The sequence below is a fragment of the Zonotrichia albicollis genome, chromosome 14, assembly GCF_047830755.1.
Source record: "Zonotrichia albicollis isolate bZonAlb1 chromosome 14, bZonAlb1.hap1, whole genome shotgun sequence".
NCBI classification, from domain to species: domain Eukaryota; kingdom Metazoa; phylum Chordata; class Aves; order Passeriformes; family Passerellidae; genus Zonotrichia; species Zonotrichia albicollis.
The window spans coordinates 1,226,407-1,246,721 of NC_133832.1; the positions used below are offsets into that span (position 1 = coordinate 1,226,407).

The 20,315-nt window shown below is 34.4% G+C and overlaps 1 protein-coding gene across 12 annotated transcripts in view; it reads left to right on the forward strand.

Annotated features, from left to right (window-relative positions):
* Window positions 1-20,315, forward strand: part of LOC102070912 (protein fantom) — a 41,504-nt gene that overhangs the window by 7,269 nt on the left and 13,920 nt on the right. For 10 of the 12 annotated variants that reach the window (XM_074551295.1, XM_074551293.1, XM_014272001.3 and 7 more), the window contains 11 exons: window positions 1,151-1,294; window positions 2,509-2,614; window positions 5,215-5,361; window positions 6,515-6,588; window positions 10,990-11,129; window positions 13,372-13,478; window positions 14,940-15,119; window positions 15,778-15,895; window positions 17,048-17,500; window positions 18,452-18,606; window positions 20,110-20,193. In XM_074551295.1, coding sequence (XP_074407396.1) covers window positions 1,151-1,294; window positions 2,509-2,614; window positions 5,215-5,361; window positions 6,515-6,588; window positions 10,990-11,129; window positions 13,372-13,478; window positions 14,940-15,119; window positions 15,778-15,895; window positions 17,048-17,500; window positions 18,452-18,606; window positions 20,110-20,193 — 1,708 coding nt within the window. Of the gene's footprint in view, window positions 1-1,150; window positions 1,295-2,508; window positions 2,615-5,214; window positions 5,362-5,880; window positions 5,959-6,514; window positions 6,589-10,989; window positions 11,130-13,371; window positions 13,479-14,939; window positions 15,120-15,777; window positions 15,896-15,974; window positions 16,013-17,047; window positions 17,501-18,451; window positions 18,607-20,109; window positions 20,194-20,315 lie in introns of those variants that run through there. The other 2 variants (XM_074551299.1, XR_012582550.1) reach the window with 2 other exon arrangements.

Below are 20,315 nucleotides of genomic sequence, written 5' to 3' on the forward strand. Positions count from 1 at the left end.
GTCTCCAGTGGTGAGGCTTTGTTTGCTAGGATGCAATGTTTGTTATGGGTCAAAGGTGACAAAAGAAGAAAGAACCCTAGCTGCAAAATCTTTACCGACATAAGTCCTAAAATGTGCACCACCATGCAAGTAGTAACTATGTGAATGTGTTTCACTGATGCATTTAAGTTTCATTCCTAGAGGCAGACAGATTTTATGGATAAGCACAAAAAGCACAGTATTGGGATAGTTATGTAAAATGATTCTGATTCACTTTTGCATTTTGAAGTGTGGTTTGTAATTCATCTACACGTTTCAATTGAAATTGAAACCCTTGCAGCATCCTTGATGTAGAGATAGCATGAGAAATAGAGAGGTGTTATATAGAAAAGGTAGTTAGCATTTAATTTAAAGATATTGAGGTCTGATTAGAATATTTTTCTTCTCTGAATTATGTTTAGAACCTGGGTTTTCTAAAAGCTGTTAGTTTATTTTCAGAGTGATTTACTTAAATCAGATTATCGATTACCTTGTCTGGCAATGCTAGATTTACAATTAATGGGCAAGCTAAGTTTAGAAATACATGGATTAATGTGCAATTATTTATTTTGTGCTTGAAATTTTATAAATGCAATGATTAACTGGAATAATAAGAAACAATTGTATGGAAATATTCCTATAAATTACTTTTTCATGCATTCATTGGATAAATTCCACTGTTCAAAACCCATATTTTGATTTTGTTTTCTTTTTTGCTTTTTTTGGGGTTTAGATTTTTCCATTTCAGAATAAAAGCTTAAAAATTACTTTCAGTGCTCCATCCATTGAAGATCTAATTTTTTGATAGCTAGTAATGGTGTTTTGCTTTTGAGAAACCATTGGTGCTAATGGATGAGAAGGAGGATACTTCTAATACAGAGTATAAGAAACCGTGAACAGCATCTTAGGGAGGTTCTGCTAAGCATTATTCAGTCCACAGAAATATTTATTTTGAGAGTTTGTGTTGCTCTTCAATAGAAATTTAAACTCATTAGCCTCTCTTGTAATGTATGTTAATAAGAAATACAGATTTTGCTGAACACTTAAAAGTTTGGCTTACTTGAGTACTCTTTTTTTTTTCCTTGAAAAAATATATAACTGGTTTTAGAATGTAGGATGCTTGTACTTGCAGGGAGACTGTCATTGAGTCCCAAAAGAACCAAATTGAGGAATTAGACCGTGCCAGAGAGATTCTTGGGAATCAACTAAGAAGGAAAGAAAAGGAAATTGAAGAATCCACCCTACGGCTGAAAGAGCAGGGTACAGCAAGCCAAAGGTATTGTGAAAAATTAAAAGAGTTATATCATAATGTTTGTAGGTAGCTGTGGAAGTTACTACTTACTAATTTTTGTCCGATTGGTGAAACCAAGCCATAAAATGTTTTGCCAAATAGCATGGATAATTCTAAGCAAGGAAATAGTTACAATTATAAGTTATGATATTCTTTCATAAATAAACAAAAAAGTTCATAATTACCATTTTAGAGAATTCTTTTCCAGCTGATACAGGTTCAGTTAAAGTTCAAGTCATAAAATTTTAATCACCTGTTTTTCCTTCACTTTAATTCTTATCAAATTTTAGGTGTAGGTTCATAGTGGACAATTTAATGTTCACTAGTACTCAGTAATTTGGAATCTACAAATAGTAGAAAAATTCTGCTCTGCTGTTGCAGAAAATGTTGAGATAAATGAAAGTCTCTAACACTGTTTTAGTATTAGAGAGCAACATTACTTTATTCACGTACTCAAGTGTTTTCCAGATGTTGAAGCTTTGTAGCCCCCTTCACTCGCTCCAGCATGGCATTGTGACAATTTGTCCTGTGTGTCTAAAATAAACAAATATTGGAAGAGAAATTGCCTTTTCAGATATTGAAAATCTATTCTGATTTTATCATAATTTATATTAATAAAAATCCCTGGTTTCTCCTCTCATATTTGCAGAAATAATGGGGTTTAGTTGCACCGTTTGAAGTAAGGAAAAACACTTAAGTAAATATTTTTTAAATTTTTGAATGATTTTGAACATCCTTTCTAATAAACAGTACAGGCTCAAATTAATCTTAGAATTGTAAGAATATCTGCATAGATATTAAATTATTTTCGTGTAATTAAGACACACTGGCAGCTTGTTTGAATACCAGATTTAAGATGTTATAGTCTAAATTGCTAGCTCTCATTTTCTTTGCAGTGTTTGATAGGTGAAAACTTCACAAAATGGTGTTCTACTGGCACCAAATATTTTGGATGGCGGGAGAGAGGAAAAACAATCTCTTTAGGCAGGGGATTGTTTTCTTTTTCTGTCATATACAGTTTTATACAATAAACAAAGATGTATATGTATTGATTGAAGTTGCTGTGTCATCAAACAGTAAAATGCGTATTTACCTAAACTCTCTAGTGTGAATTATAGAAGAACAAATTAATTTGGCTATTATACACTACATCTTCTTCGAAGTATGTGTTTATGATGCATTTGTTTTTAATTTTGAAGGCTAAACATTCAGGACAATGTGGAAATGATCAAAGTCCGTAAACAGCTGGCTGAGAAAAGCAATGCTCTTTCAGCAATGGAAGGAAAGTTTCTCCAGCTTGAAGAGGTAATTGCAATTTGATCAGTGACATTTCTATGCTCTTATCACATAAGCATGCTAAACAGAAGACAAATTATACACAGTTCTTGATTCTAAGTCAATACAATTCCTGTTTTAAACTTCCCAGTCCCTTCCCAGGTGTGGCAATACCTCTCTTCCCCTTCCCCCTTGCCCCCTGCTGGGTTGTCAATCTGTCTTAAATATTGCAGCAAGGCACTCAGTGTGGTTGGTCAAGTTCAAAGGATGCAATTCAGGCCTGGGGGTCATTGGCCTGTCTATGTGTCCCTCGTCCCCTGAGACCCTCCTCCTCCCACCTGGTTGGTGCTCACCTGTCCCTTCCCCTCCCCCTGTCCCCAGGCTTAAATTGAGCCCCGACCATGTGCTCAGGATTCTGTTGGAGCTGTTACCTAAGATTCAGATGTCTGTGACCATGGAATTAAACTCTGGATATAAACCTTCCAGCAGAATCTGTCTCCTTTTCCTCTTTAACTTAGCCTGAAGCCCTTCCACCTGAGCTACAAGCCTGTGTTTGTTTCAGTGCCCGGCTGCAACACCCAGCCAGCCAAAGGTGTCTCTGAGATGAAACACCGCAGTTGCCGCCTTTAGCCCAGCAGCAGGGGTCAGACGAGCCCAGGCACAATCTACTTGATAATATTGGGATCATAATCCAATAAACCACATCCTAGATTTCTCTCAAATTACTCCAGATGGAGTAGGGATTTTTAGTCTTAATCTCTCTTTCTTTCAGCAAGGTCCAGCAGGTCTTAGTGATTTCATCTGCAAAGTCATACCAAGCCGATTATGAAGAATGAACTGAGTTGTCTGGCTGTGGAAAGAGATCCATGATCGTTTAAATAGAGGACTTTGATTTAGATGTTCTGATTTATCAAAAAAGACTACCAAGCACCCTCCACTTTATTACTCTTTGCTGAAGTTTGGGCAGTTTGGCTCTTCTGTTAGGATTTAACCTCTGCTCATATGTTCTTGGAAATTATTTTAGAGGGCCACTTTAAGTAACAATTTTCCTTATAAAAAGAGCAATTTTATGAAAATATCTCTGTAAGTTTTAATTATACCACTTTTTTTCTGCTTTTTTCCTGTATGTATATGGAAAACTGCATATGTGTACAAAGGTAGTATGATAATACCTTGGAAATGGGAGACTTCCTGTAAGGAGGAATCCTACCTGCAATAGAGCTTTATTATGTATCCAGTCTTAAGAAGTGGAAGAACTGAGTATCTTTAAAAACACCTGTGTGCTTGTTGTTAGCATGCTAAATAACACTTGTGCCATTAGATTTTTCTTTGATTCTTTTTTTTGGCCATGTTTTCCTGTTTCTGCATTTTATTTTGCTGTGCCTCCTTCCCCTATTCTGTGTAACTCCTGTATCTTCTCTGCCAAACTGAGAAAAGGTTTAACATGACATTTTGTCTTCTTTCTCTTTAAGAAAGCTAAAATAGAGAGAGTTTACTCTAGAATTTAAATTCTCTCCGTTTATAACTATAAATAACTACTTATAAAAATAGCTATAAAAATAACTCTATTTCTTTTAGTTAGACTGACTGCTAATATTGTGTATTCTTTGTGATTTTTGTCTTCCTGGAAATGAATACAAAAAGCTGAAGATCAAGTTGGTGACTGATTTTTCATAGGTTTTTTGTTAATTTCCAGTCTGTTCAGACCGCATGTGAATGTAAACGATTTTTACAGGATTAACATTTAGCTTCTCCATTTAACTACTTTGTAGGAATGCTGTATGGAAAAAAAATGAAGCTAACTTCTTTCTGTCTAAAAGCATTAAACATTAACTATATTCACATATGTATTTGGCATAAATTACCATCCAGTTATTTTATGAAACAGGAAATTGGGTTTTCAACTATTTTGTCTCAAATCATAATTTGAATGTGATTTACATATGAATTTTTAATGAATGAGGCCTAATTACAGGATTGTAGGCAGTATAATATTTACTAATATTCTGGAATAGAGGCTCTATTGGCATCCTCCATTTAATTTTAAAATTGGTTAAATGTGCCATCAAAGTAAATGAAAATATGATATAAATCAGAAGTCCCTTATTAAAGTTCTTCTAGCTAGGAAATAGAGCTGAATGCATGAGGGTTGCAAAAGAATCATATATCTACAATTGTGTGTATATGTGTATCTACAAGTATAAAGATTTATATGTGTGTGTGTGTATATATGTATATGTAAATATAAGGGTTAAGAGAGCTGTGGCAAGCTCTGTGATTAACATAGATGTGGATGACATTGATTTCTGCTTGCTGCAGCAGTGGTTTTTGGTTAGCATGTACAACCACTGTAAGCACTGCAAAATCTTTTAATTGCTTTACAGATTTATTTCTTTGTCATTTTCATCATGAGGAAACGGAGGGTTTGATAATTCATGAGGGCAGCCAGGTCACCTTCTGTGGGCCGTGGGAAGTGAAAGTTACTTTTAGTTACTTAGTTCAAGAATGTGTCTTGCTGATCACATTGAGAACATCTACTCAATAGCGCCTTGAGAGCCCCGTGTTGAAATACACAGTGAGGGAACATTCTGCAAGGTCTGATTTTGATATTCCTTCCTTCCTTTTCACAGAACCTAAAGAACTTGAAGACCAACCATGATGCTTTATTAGCAAAAGGTGATGAACTGAATGTTCAGCTTAAAGAGGAGCGGTTAAAGTGCTTTCATCTTCAAAAAGAATTGCAGACAGTAACTATTTCAAACAGAAGGACAGAAGAGGTGAGATTGTGTTCAAGAGATCTTGAATCTACTTGAAGTACATACAGATAAGGGAAGAGTTAATGATGAGATACCTTTTAATTGTGAAAATGTGAATAGATGTTTCAAACACATTTAGAAGACTTGACATGGTGATATATATATACTACTGATATATATACTTTTATCCCATTAAAGAGAAAAAGACAGTGGCTGCTGCTGCTTTGCATTTGGTAGAATATCAACCACACTTTATCCCTGTGCCGCATAGTCACCAGTGTTTGGGCAGTATTTGAGGTTAAGGTATAGGATTCCATGTCAATTCTGATACTGAACAAGTGGTTTGTTAACTGAAAGAAAATGATACTTAATTTATTGGTAATATATTTTAGTATTCTTTCAACCTGATTAATATTCTTTCAACTGATTTGAACTGCTAAATCAGATATAACACTATAGTGTACTGATTTAATTCCAGTACACTATAGTGTTATATCTGATTTAGCAGTTCAAATCAGTTACTTCTGTTTCTTTGTCTAGAGGCTCTCTATGGATGTCAACCGCACTTAGGGCTAAAAATCAAGTGGTTTATTTCTCATTCTCTTCAATGCATGAGAAGTAAGAGTCTGCAGTCTTACTTGTTTTTCTGTTACATTTTGTACTAAATTTAGTTTCACCACCTGGTTTACCTATTTTAAATGTATTTGCATGAACCAGGTTTACCAAGAAGTAACTCACAGATACTTCCTCCAAACCTTTAAACTATTGTAATACATGAAGGTATCTTCTTGCTATCTCATAGCTTTCAAGTTATGTCTCGCTTTAGGGAATGTTTTGAAAACAAGAATGTGTTGTTTAACATGTCAGTAATATACTTAGACGTTTAGATTTTTATATTTTGCGTGTATACCCTGAGATTGGCTCTTTTGATTAGAGCAGGATGCTAGTACTGCCAAGGTTGTGGTTTTCATCCCCAAATGGGCGATTCATTTTAATTGGACTTGATGATCCTTGTATCCCTTCCAACACAGAATATTCTGTGATGCTGATTTTGTATAAAAAGAACAAATAATAGCTTGACAATGCCTACAAATAATTAACTATCTGTCTTCACCCATTCACTGTAATTTGCTTTTGTGCTGTGCATCAAATAAAACTTCCTTCTTCATTTTAGTTACAGGAAAGAATAAATGATCTAGAAAATGAGAACAAACTGTTGAAGGAAAACTATGATAAGCTGCATAACAGGTAAGTTATGGATTCTGTATATAAAAAATTAGGTTCCTGTCCTGTTGAGTAGGACTTCATACACTAAGTGCTGGAATATGGCTATTGAGTGTTTGTGCACACATGTAAATATGTTTGTGCTCCAGTTTATCATATCAGTAAGTGTATATGGAAACATTCATGGTACTCTGCCTGTATTTCATCTGCCCTGTTTAAATGGACCAACTTGTTCTAATACTCTTGAAACAATAGGACACTACTTTTAAAAACGAAATTAAAAATAAGTAGGAGTTACTTTGTTTTGAACATAAATGAAAGAATTTTTAGTTGAATTTCTCATTATTTTCTTTAACGTTATTGTTGAAAGAAGAATACTTCTAGGTAGATATATATTAATTTGGATTTATTTTGGGTTTTGGGATTGTTTCTTGGGGTTTTTTTTAACAAAGAGGTGTTTGAATTTTTGTCAGTGGGATAAAAGTTCTTTCAGCACTTCACAGTGAACCTATATAAAGTCTGATATTTAGCTTTCCCACTAATTATTTTTGAGGCGTGGTTTGTTTCTTTTGTAATATCTATCATTTCACATCTACTGATACAGAAGTAAGTAATTCTAGCCAATTGCCACAAGCATATGAAAGCAAAAAATGACCTTCAAATGAGCTTTTCCTTTATTGTGAAACTGTGATTTTATTACACTAAAGAGGGTTAGATAATAAGAGAGGTGTCTTACAGTTAATGATTGCCTCAGAAAGTATGTAAAATGCTTAACATATTTTCTTATATTGAAATTATTTCTCCTGTTAAAGTGTTTGGCTTGTCAGTGTGATGTCTGTCAAAAAAATACCAATGACTGAATACAATGTGAGTGATGCCAATTTTTGTTTCTAGAATTCTTACAATATTTCTTATACTTCCTGTACTGTTTGTAGTAAAATTAAAAATTATAGAAGTGAAAAATGGTGAGTACAAATAATTTAAAATAGTTTTTTACTTATGAGATGTAACATTTGTATTATCATGATACTCAGAGATTTGTATAGGGGCAGTTGATCAGTTGTCTGTCACTTAAGTTCATTGTTGTAGATTTCTCCAAAATTTGATTGAAGAAACCGATTAGGATTTCTTTCTCTCTTTTATCATTATGCAGAAAAGTAACACTTACTGAGAAATCAACTTATGATATTCCTGTTCTATTTAGGTCATAGAGAATTTAAGATGTTTAAATAAATTTAAATATGCTTCTCTTACTATGTAGTAACCTACAATATGGCTGTTCTTTTATCTAAAGTGATCTGTCTTTTCATATAGTCCCATTTAAACGTTGATTAATGTTTCATCATTCCATATTGTGGTTTTACTCCAGCCAGCCACCAAGCCCCTCACAGCCCTTGCTTACTTCCCCACCAGTGGACTGGTGAGAGAATTTAAAGAGTAAAAGCTAGAAAAACTGTGCAGTGAGATAAAGACAGTTTAATAGGGAAAGCAAGACAAGGAATTAATTCCTGGCTTCCCAGGGGCAGGCAGTTGTTCCACACCTTCAGGACCCCATCACACCTTATAGTTACTTGAGAGGGCAAACACCATCACACCAAATGTCCTCCCTTTCTCCTCCTTCTTTTCACTTTATCTACTAGAAAATATTCCTTTGATCTGCTCTCCCAACTGTGTCACCTCCCAGTTTCCCAGACTCCCCCAGCCCTTTCCCCAGGACAGCAGTTTGAACGCCAGAAAAGGCCTTGGTTATCTCCAAGCCCTGCTCAGCAGTAACAAAAGCATCTCTGTACTATCATCACTATGTTCAGCACAAATCCAAAACACAGCCCATACCAACCACTAGGAACAAAAAGTACCTGTGCCTCAGCCAAAACCAGCACATTGAGTAACAAGAAATTAGAGAAATTGATAATTTCATTATAACCACTGTTTAATGGCTAGCTTTTCCAGTTTCTTATTTTCACAATGGAACTCTACTGCAGCTTACTTTTTGCTAGTGGTGCGTAGGAAGTGCCCGCAGGTGCTAGATCATTAATAAATCTTTTTAATAGAGGAAAAGAGGCACAAATCCATCCTTTGCTGATGTTAATTTTGGGAAGTTGATAGCAATTTTGCCAAAGACAAGACTGCAGAACTGCACCTGAAAAGTTTGCAAAGAACAAGTATGAATTTGTCAGTTGACTCTTATTGCTTACTCTTTGTCCAAGAAAACAATACATTTTGATAAAGGGTTTGGAAGAGTGGTTTTCATATGACCTTGTAATGGCAACCTGACAATGCCTAAATTTTTTCCAAAGAAACAGTGCCCAATGTGGTTGACGATTATAGTTTATTCACATGGCTTTTACTCTGATGAAATACCATAGATGTGACAGATTTTCCATGTGAATCTTAAATTCAAATGAAAAAACAACACAAGTGGACTCAATTCAAACTAAAACATTACATTAAGCATAATCATTAAACATCAGACTTTAAATGTAATCATTAGCATTACATAGGCTTGGAGGAAACCTGTCTTCTGAAATCTTCTTCATTTAAATACTGAGATCTTGAACTGCCATCATAGTTACTCTTTATGGTTTCTCTGACAGTATAGTCTTCCAAAAAACTGGATTAGATGTAGCTACATCTTTATGTGAAATTATTGTACCCAAAGCTAGCAAATGCACATACAGTTGTCATTGAAATGTGAAAACACTTTCAGAAGTGTGAAAACTAAGGGTATTTGATACCTTTTTTGATATGCTTTGTTCTTTCCTTATGGGACCAATGAGACTTTAAGCAGTTAGAGAACACACTGTATCTTTTCTATACCTAGACAGTATTATGGAATGATAGTGGGTGCAGTGCCTTATATTTCCTGCATATTATCTTCAAAATTATAGGAGAGTAAAATATTATTATTATTTTACTGCAGGACTTAGAAGCATTCCATAAGTTCATGCACGCTGTAAAAGACAATCTGTCAAAGTGTAAGATGTTCTGTGCCTGGAGAAATGTATTAAAGAGTTTAGGTATACTATGAAGAAATGACAAAATACTGGGAAATAAAACAGTTTTTAAGAAGACCCTTCCATATAATTCAGAGTCTACAATTCATGCTGTAATAGGTTTTTTTTCCTTTAAGGTCATTCTTCCATTATTTTTGATGTAACTGCACTTAAAAGTACTCAGAATCACTGCATGTAGTCACCCATCAGAGCAGGCATTCTCTTTGAGTCTACAGGTACAGTCTACAGGGCTCTGTGGGCTGTCCCTTCTGCAACAATTCTCTTTTTTTTTTCTTTTTTTTTTCTTTTTTTTTTTCTTTTTTTTTTTTTTTTTTTTTTTGAGGCTTGTTACATAGATGTCTGGGAGAGATGGGCTGCAAAATAGGTTCCAGAAGATTTTTTAATACATTTATAAATATAAAATATAATATTTGTTAACTGGTGAGCTTCTGCAAAGGAAAGAGCTGAGGAACTGATACCTTTGTTTAAAGAAAACCCCTCAGTTTATGATTTTTCACAGAATGTGTAAATGAATAAAACTGGTTTATGATTTGTTAAGGTGGACGTTTTTCCAGTCAATAAGAATGCAAGAGTTGAGCAACAGTAATATGAAGAGCATAGTACTCACTGGCTAAGAAAGCACATTACATTGCTTTTTCTTTTTACCTGCAAGGAATTATACTGTAAATTATGTAATACAATTACTTTTATTTCAGTCTGAGTTACACAGACTGAAACCATAACATTTTGTTATGGTTTCAGCAGTTCTGATTCTGTACCCCTGCAGTCCTTGCAAGTAGATTGGCAGTTTACAAGCAAATAATGTTAAAGGCAAAATAGTTTTTCTAATTTCTTCTCCCACTTTTTTTTTTTTAATTTCTTCAAGTAGGAGAAAGATTACTTTATATGCACTTCTTAAGCAGTAGCAGAATTGTTTTAGAGTATGAGAAAACTGTTGTCACTTTGTGGTCAACATTTCTTTGACCAGGCAACTGACTTGAGGTTCTGCAGGTCTTACAAATTTAAAAGAAATCAGGTGGATGATTCCAATTCTCTACATTAAGAGGGTTTGTACACAAAAAACCCCTAGTTTTGTAGTTGTCACTTGCTGAATTTTGCTGTTGTGGATTATTCTGAGATATGCATCTCAGTTGTTTTCCTAGTCCCACAAATGTTGCGTGCTACCAACTTTTTTTAACTTTGGAGCTGTAAATTAAGGTCAGTTCCTTTGCTCATCCCACAAATCTTTTATGGTTTTTAATTCCATCCTGAGAGAGCCACCTGGCTTTCAAGAGCAGCCGACCAACATGTTTACATGATTCCTCAGCCACAATGACAGTGGTCTCTGTGGTGCTAAAAGGTTTTCTCCTTGATAATTTTCTGCTGAAGCTGATTTCTAAAAGTTTTTCATATATCATATGTTTTATTGCAGTGTCTTCAGTCTGCCCCATGAACAGCAGTGGAAGTCAAAGGAACAGCAACTGAAACTGCAAATTGCTAAACTAGAGGCAGCTATCAAAAATGATCTAGCAGACAAAAATGAAATCCTTGACAAGATCAAAGTAGAAAGAGGTATATTTCTGAGAAAACTAGTATTTTCTCAAAATGTGAGAGTATACCCATGTTGGAGTTGAGATGTACTGCCCTGAAAAGTGGATTCTCTGTTGCTGGTGTTTTCAATACTGCATTTTAAGTATACATTTGCTAAATATACCTAAGTTATGACTATTTATTAAGTGCAAAATATGACCCAATACAGAATATGAGCTGAATGAGGCTCATATAATTTCAGCTGCATTTGTTCTTCATCTGTTGGATTTTCATATTTACTCTTTATTCAGTATTTCTTTTCTTCTCTACACTGAAAGTTCTTGTGGAAAAGAGACCCCTCTGACAGTCTCTCTCAAATTATAAACCACTATTCTGTTTACTGTACAAAGCTATGTGAAGCCCATGTAGGCCCTTGGCAATGTTTGTCTTTCATTAATTCAGATTTGTTTTTATTTTCAGTATATACTAGTTTTTATTTACAGCATTGTACATTTAAAATAACAGTTGTCTTTTAATCTAATGAACAGATTATTTCATATGTGTTTTCTTCATGCTGTAAGACAACTTCTTAGTGAATACTGACCTTGCAATCTTTATTTTAATCTCAGCACTGGTTACTGTAGCAATATGAAGTTTACAAAGGACAAGCACAGACAGAAAGTGAAGATAGTTAGTTTAGAGTTGATTCTTCAAATGTGTATTTTTAAGAGGTGTATTTCTGTGAACAATTCATGGAATGAAGTGGGCCAACTTGTTGTGAATAATTCTTATGATAATGGGTTGAGTTCAGCACATGCGTACCATTAGGATTCTCAGTAGCTCTGCTGATTTCACATACCAGATTGAATATTTAAATATTTTATTTGATCACAGTAAGCATTTGCAAAATGAGCCTTAATTGATACTAAAATAAAGATGCCTTAAGCTACGTTATTATGAAGTTATGACATACTAACAGTTGTTACTTGTAGCATGATTATGAAAAACCTAGCATTCCATCTTCTGTCCTTCCTGTGGCCATTATGTTCAACTGTCAGGTGTTTACCATCCCTTCCTCCGGTAGCTTGTTGTACTCCTAAACTGAAACACCGGAGTACTACACTTCTGATTTCTATTGAATTGACTTGCTGCAGCTGGAGTAGATGTTCTAATATCTTTCTAGGCCTCTGTATATAGGATTTGATTACAGCTCCGTCTTTAACAAAACATAGGCAGTATAACTTTCTTTAGTCACATATTTCAGAGTATTTGACTTTGCTGCTCATTCTTCTTTGAAGTTCAATACAAGAATTGAAATTAATGCTTGTATTAAAGTACTGCCTAGAGCTAGTCTAGAAATAATGTCTTGTCTACCCTTTGTAGTTTGGCATATGAGTCTTTTTTCTAAGCTTTTCCATGTCTAAGAAAGATGGCAAAATAAGTGAAGCCTTGAAAATTCTTAATGTTACAGGAGACCAACGTCATCTTGACATTTTCTATGTCCTCCTTCTGTATTTCCCTTTTACAATAATCCTGTAATTTGATCTGATTGTTTTAGTAGTATTTTTCTGGCCATAACATCATAATGTGCTTTGTAATACTTGAAAGAAATGTATTTAGATAGAAAATAGAGTAAGACTCTAACTATGTTTTCTGGGTTTTTTTTAATATAGTACTTAAAGAAGCTAGATCACCCTTCCACCAGCCTCATTTCCCTTAGACATTTATACTTGTGTTTCTTGTCTTACCAGTAATTCCCAGATTCTCAGCCATAAATTACAATAGCTGTTTGGTTCATCTTCGTTGAAGCTTACTAACAGTAGTGTTTCATTCAGGTTTTAAAAGACTGAGATAGGCTAATACAAAGTCTAAGTTGAAACAATTCCTATAGCAAGGATTGTTGTCACTCATAAATTCATACAATGTATATATTTACTTAGTTATGTCTAAGTACTTTTTATTTTACATTAATAAAATTTCATTAATTGCTGCATTTGTTGTTCTTATTTATAGTACTGTTCTACAGAGTATGCTATTTAATAATTACAATTTTTTTTTATTGTCTTGATAGAGAAGTATTGATTGTATCAGTAAAAGTTGACGTCTTGGAAAAATTAACCCTATCCTAACCAGAAGAAGGAAACAAATATTTCCCCATACAAAATACATTAGTTTCTGCATTTTGCAATGAAATTTTCATGCATATATGAATATGAAAAAATCAAGTTTGTAATTTTTTTAACTATGTTGAATTAAGCGTAATATTTTGTTCTTCTATATCAAGACCAAAAGGAAAAGCTGATGCAAGACAACAAAGACCTGCAGTTGCGCTACCTGGAACAAAAACAGCAACTAGATGATCTGAAAAATCAAGTGAAGTGTTTAACCAAGGTAAACTGTATTTTTGTTTCAAATATGAGGGAAAAAAACCCTCTATGTTTTATGCATAGTGCAGATACTTCTTGATACTTTCTTCTAGTCAAATATGGAAAAGTGTTTATTTATTCATGCTATCAAGCAAAATATCATGTCTAGTGAGAATGTATCTTGTTATTCTAAATGTATTTCTTCAATTCACATCTGGTAACACGTTTCCATTAAAGTTCAGGGAAGTGGTGTTGGTGTGGCAGAATTCAATTAAACCCTATTACTTATAAAGGTATCTTTCAAAGAATGTGGGGTTGGAACTAGATAATATTTAGGATCCCTTTCAACCCATACCATTCTAGAATTCCATATTTTGCATTCTTATTTTCTCATTTGTGCAAGGTGTGTTTGTTGGTTTTGTTGGTTTTTTTTTTCTTTTGTTAAACCCTTGGCTGACCATTGTATGCTTTCTACACACCTGGAATTTTCAAGGGCTGAATTATTTGAGCATCTTTCAGTAGTTAATACCTCAAGCTCAAATGAGGCATTAACTACTCGTCTTGTCATTTTTTAGTTACAGTTAATCAGAAAGGAAGATTAAAAGATTGCCAGAATTAAATCTTAATTAATGTAAATAGTTCATTATAACAACAAAGGAGAATTAAATCAGATTCACAGCCATTTAAAAAAACTTAGGTTCTCTCACTTAAATGACTTATCACAGCATCTTGTGATCCCTATAATGTTTACTAAAACCAATTTTGTTTATGAATTCTGTAATTGATGCAAGTATACCATAAGCGTGGAAATTCCAGTATGCAGTATAGCAGTACCAGAGGAACTTATCTTAGGAACTTATCTTTGATTATTAAACAGAAAAACAAAAATACTCAGAAAATACTCTATTCTTTTTTCTTTTGCATAAATTAAAAATGGAGTGAGAGGAAGAAATCAGTGAACAAATAATTTTGCAATGTTTCCACTGTTTGGGTAATTTATGTTTCATTTTCTTGAGGAAGTGTTAACTGTAATGATGATTATATAATGATAATTTAAAAAAAAAACAAAAATACAGAAAACCTCAATGAAAACTAACTCCCCAGTATTAATAACAGAAGGAATGTAGACTTGAGAATAATAATTCAGGGTTTGTATATTTATGGAGGCAGGATTATTAATTATGAGAAAGTCAAATGTATCTGTTTGTATTTTCATTGGATTGACAGGAGTGATTGCTTCTGAATATCTGATACATTTTAATTGATTCCTGATTATCGTGAAATTACATTGCTGAAAACAATCCTGACACATTCTAGTCTACCTCATTCCTATTTTTGTGTTACTATGTGCTTAAAGTTTATAAAGTTCTGCTTACTGCCTTACTGTTGTACCAAGAGTACATGCCAGTGTTGCATTAAGCCATGCACAAATACATGCAAATCTTTTGCAAAATTATTTTCTTGTAATTTTTCTAATGTACTCCAGGATAGAAAGCAACAAAAGAATGTGGACCTTCTGTTCTTGGAAAAAGTGGAAGATGATATCCATAAAGATGTAGAATACTCCATGCAGGAGCTGCAGTTAACACATGTGGAAACTGTGCAAGAACTTGAAAAGACAAGGAATTTGTTACTTGTGCAGCATAAAATTAGCAAAAATTACCAGGTACTAAATCTACTCACAGTGGGAAATAACCTGATAATAACATTTTAACCTTTGTAGCTCTAACACTTGTAATAATTAAAACTTGCAAATTCAGCAACAAAGCCAGTCTGTGCATAGGGAACCAAACATAAAATCTGTTGTTGCTTAAGGTATTGTTTAAAAACTGTGAGATCCAAGTGACTAAATTGTAATCTTTTGGCTTATCCTGCCCTTAACCCTCAGACTGTTCCTTCTCTCTGAGCGTTATCTCTGAGCTTGTACCAGGTCTTCACAAGAAAATGTGCTTATCAAATAAGCTTCCTTTTCCATACCTCCACTCTGCTTTCACTGTCTTCTTTCTACTTCCACTGTTGGAGTAGTGCAGATCATATTTTGACTTTTCATTCAATTAATTAGCATTTAAAATAACAAAATCATTAAAGAAACTGTTAGGTGTATTGTCCTAAATAAAAGCTACTCTATTTTTCCTGTTGATGTTTTTAGATTTTGCTGACATTAGAACTGATTTGTTGTATTGATAAGTAAAAAACTGCTATTTTTGCATACTCTAAATGTTCTATCCTCAAATCTAACTGTATTTTAACTTGTACCCAAAAGCATTTACAACATCAGTACAGACAATTCTCAGAACTTCTTTTTACATGCAATTGTTTTTCAGACTGAAGTAGAAACAATGACAAGAAAGATGGAAAGTCTACAGAAAGATTATGAGTTAAAATTGGAACAGTATACCCATCTTCTCGATATTAGAGCTGCACGTATCAGAAAACTAGAAGGTATCTTTAAATTATATTCTTCACTAATATTTTTTATATTTTATCTCTTCCAAATTACTGTTTTAAATTTATTCTCCAGGTGAAGCACTTTTCCATTCCTAAAACTACTAGAAAGGTCAGTTCTTTCATGGAAAGATTCCTATTCCAGTTAATTTTCATTGACTTAAATGACAGTTATTAATTAAACCAAATCCAACAAACTAGTTTTTATATTGCAGCTATTGCTGAATAAGAATAAAATTACCAAACTTGGTTTTTTGAATAAATCGTACTTTTATGGTCAACCTTTTACTTTACAGTACTATCATTGCAGAATCACTTTGTGTTACTAAAATCCCCCAAGCCTTGGTATAATATACTGACATAGTATTTAAACAGGATGAATTTCAAGGGGTTTTTTTAGTGGCTTCACTGTGTAAAAGGTGCATAGGAAGCTTCAAATAGGGTATTTTACAAACTCAGATGTTGAAACAGTTTTCACATTTTGTCTCCAAGTTGCATCTGTTGCATCATGGTTTATGTCCTAATTCTGTAAGCATGTATTTTGATTTCTTAGAGTCATACAATTCCAGAATGGCTTGGGCTGGAATCCATCTTATTCCAAACCCATTCCAGGGCCAGGACACCTTCCACTAGAAGACTCCTCAGAGCCCCATCCAACCTGTGTTAATCACTTTTTAACCACTTACCACCAGAAGCTGGGAAACATGTAATGGTCTTTGCTGATAGTTCTATCCACTCAAGATGTAACATATGTTAAAAGTCAGATGTATTATTTCTTTCTCTGGCAAATTTAGATCAACCCTACAGAAATGTGCATCTTAAATCTCTGCTACATTTGCATAGTGATACTTACTTTGAATATTGCATAAGACTTCTGAATTTTACCTTTTTCACTCCCTTATAACCTGATAATAACTGTTAGAGGCCTGTGACTATGCGTACTGAGGCAGATCCACTGAGGAAGTGTTCTTGATTGTTGCCAGTGTGCTCAGTGGGCATTCAGTGTATGAATTATTTTTGATAATGCCTTTATGAAAGTAACATTGTTAATATAATTGAATTATACTTTCATCCTTTCTTCTTAGTCATTAATTGTATTTGAGTTTTTAAAAAGACAATCATATTATAACTCTATTTTATCTGTTGCAGCCCAACTAGGAGACATTGTGTATGATACAAAACCACTTAAGTCCAGACAAGAAGTATTGCTGAATGATCCAGTGTGTGGATTTGTTGAAACTGTTCATTTAGAAAGAGGAGAGAACCTTTTTGAAATTCATATCAGCAAAGTGATCTTCTCTTCTGAAGCTATGCACACTTTTGGTGACTGGGAACCTGCAACCTTTTGTACTTACGCGTTCTATGACTTTGAACTTCAAATAACCCCAGTAGTTCATGGGAAGACCCCATCATATGACTTCACTTCTCAGTTCCTTGTGCAGTCTGATGATAGCTTCTTTCACTATATACAGGAAAACAGCATCACACTGGAGGTTCATCGTGCGTATGGCATAGATTATGAAACAATTGCTTCTTGTCAGCTTAAGTTCCAGGAAATCTTGGAAAAGGAAGGCAAGATCTACAACACAGCAAATTTAGTTGGTATTTAAGATCTCACAAAGTATTCTGTTTGATTATGTGTCACTATATTCCAAGTGATAAATAATGCATATTTGCCCAAAAATTAATTTGTGCATTACTATTTCAAAAGAAAAAAAATGTGTTTACAAGAATGCTATTTTCTGTTGGATGTGCAGCATGTTTTTGTGGTTCTGCCAACATTTGTAGAAAGCTGGAATTGGGTACAGTTTTGCCCATAATGGCATATAGCCCCAGGGCAAGAGGGAAAAAACCCAGAAAAGGAGGCACTCCACTTTGCCCATCAGTGCTTTGTATCTGGGCTGAATATCATAAGTCTATCCTCTCTTTCCTTATTCATAAACAAAGGAAGAAATGGTTAAATCTAAACTGGTAAGACAAAGTTTGCCATATAATAGTGAAAAAGGTACAAATTATGGTGATTATGATTAATAATATGTATAGTAGCATAATCTAGGAGGGTGTTTATTTACATTTTGTGGATTGTTTTAAGCAAATTCATATTCATTATATTAAAATAATATTAAGGTATCCTGGACAAGACACTTGTAAGATGTCTTGAATGTTCTTTGCAGCTTACTTTTTCTTCTAGAAACATTTTGTCAGGTCAGCATATTCAGTGACCTCTTAACTGCCTACTGTTGTAGAGAATCTGGTTTAATAAGACATTGTACAGTGGTACCTTTGCCAGTAATTTGAATTGCATACCAAATATATAAGTAGGGGAAAATGGCTATGTTTTGATTTTGGATCGTACAGTGGGAGCCTGAGGAATTGTTTCTGTTTCTAAGATGAACTACAGATGTCACACCACAAGCACTGGTGTAATGCATAGGCACAATCTTTAATTTGTGGCTGTTCTATAAATCTTGCATTTCTGGTTTTTCCTAGCTTTTAAGTAACATACCTCAATGTTGAAAAGAAAATTAATGCAATCCTCTATTTATTCCTTAGGAAAAACAGGACACATTCAAAATTATGGTACTGTAGAATACTGGATCAGGTTGCAAGTTCCTATGGACCAAGCTATTCTTCCCTACAAACAGAGGTCAAAGGATCTGGGATATGGGATAATGCCCAGTTTTAGGAAGCATGAACAACCATCCAAGGTATGTTTGGGTCTGTACTTGATAGAGAGAATTACTTCATGGAGAAGAGAAGCTTCAGGGTGACCTAACTGCAGCCCTCCAGTATCTAAGGAAGCCTACAAGAAGGCTGGAGAGAGGCTTTTTACAAGAGCACAGGACAAGGGGGAATGACTTCAAATTCAGGGAAAGTTGATTTAGGTTAGAAGACAGAAATTCTTCATAGAATCATAGAATAGGCTGAGTTAGAAGGCACACATCAGAATGAATGAGTTGACCTCCTGGCCCTGCACAGACACCTCAACAATCCCAAATGCTCCAAATGCAAATTGGGACAATCCTAATTGTCCAAATGCTCCCACAGCTCTGGCAGCCTTGGGACCATGACCGTTGCCTGGGGAGCTTGTTCAGTGCCCAGCCACCGTCTGTGCAGAGAATCTGTTCTTGATGTCCAGCCTGTCCCTCTCCTGACACTGCTCCAGCCGTTCCTTCAAGTGGGACAGGTTGCCCAGAGAAGCTGGGCCTTCCCCATCCCTGGAAGTGTCCGAGGCCAGGTTGGATGGGGCTTGGAGCACCTGGTGGAGTGGAAGGTGTCCTTGCCTATGGCAGGGAGTTGGTGACTAAATTTTAAGTTCCCTTCAAATCCAAGCCATTCTCTGATTCTGCAATAGTTTTGATAAAATAAACTGTTCCATTCTTTCTTTTTAAGTTCAAATAGCTTAGGTCTAGGGTTGATATGTTCAGAGTGTAATAAAGTTAAAGATTCTTGAACTGGAAAACACGTTAGCAGTTTTTCATATAAAGAGATCAAGAACTACTTGAATTATCCCTTGTCTGAAGAGGCAAAGTCTTAAACTTACTTATTTTTACTGAAATTGTCACTATAACATTTGACATTTTATTTCATTTTCTTGAGCTGTAAGTGGCAGATCATACTCATAGTATCATAGTCATGAATTTTAAACCAACTAGATGTTGGATACATAGAGTGGGTGAAGCAGTTGTTCAACAAGGTTTTGAAGTCCTTAACACTGGAGTATTATGAGATTGAAATTCCTTCACAATGGGTTTTTTACTGAGTTTTTTGGCTGGATATTGAAGAGCGTTTTGAAAATAAAATTCACTTTACAATCACATTTAAATTGGGGCCACAGGAAAAAAGGGACTTTCAAACATCTTTAACACTCATTTAAGAAATAAAAGCAAACAAGTTGAAATGCAAAAATTAAAATACTAGAGTTTTTAGTGGGCTTTTTTTAACCTAAGCTGTTTAGAATATTCTATGTCTGGAGTAACTCTAATGTTTTATGTTATTCCATGGTGTAAATTTATATTATATATAAAATCTCCATGGGTTCCATGATGTTATCTGAGAAGTATGTTGTGTATGAATTCTGTTAAATTGTATCTGATTAGAATTAAATTTAGTGCCATTAGATTTGGCTTTGAAAAAAATTAAGAGTTCCTCATAATTTGCTATGAAATAAGATGGTAATAAATGTTCTTCAATATATTTGTTTATTACAGACTCCAACACTCAAAATGAAGCATTGTGCAGCTCAAGCACACAAGAGAGTCTCTTTTCTGGATCTTAGTGCAGTACAGATGGCAGTAAGTTCTAAGTATTTCTGTCATGCACAATGAAGCATGAAAGGCTACTTGTAGCTCCATATGGGTAATTTGTAGAACTAGTAATTAAGAATGCTGGATTATTTTAGCAGCACAATACAGCA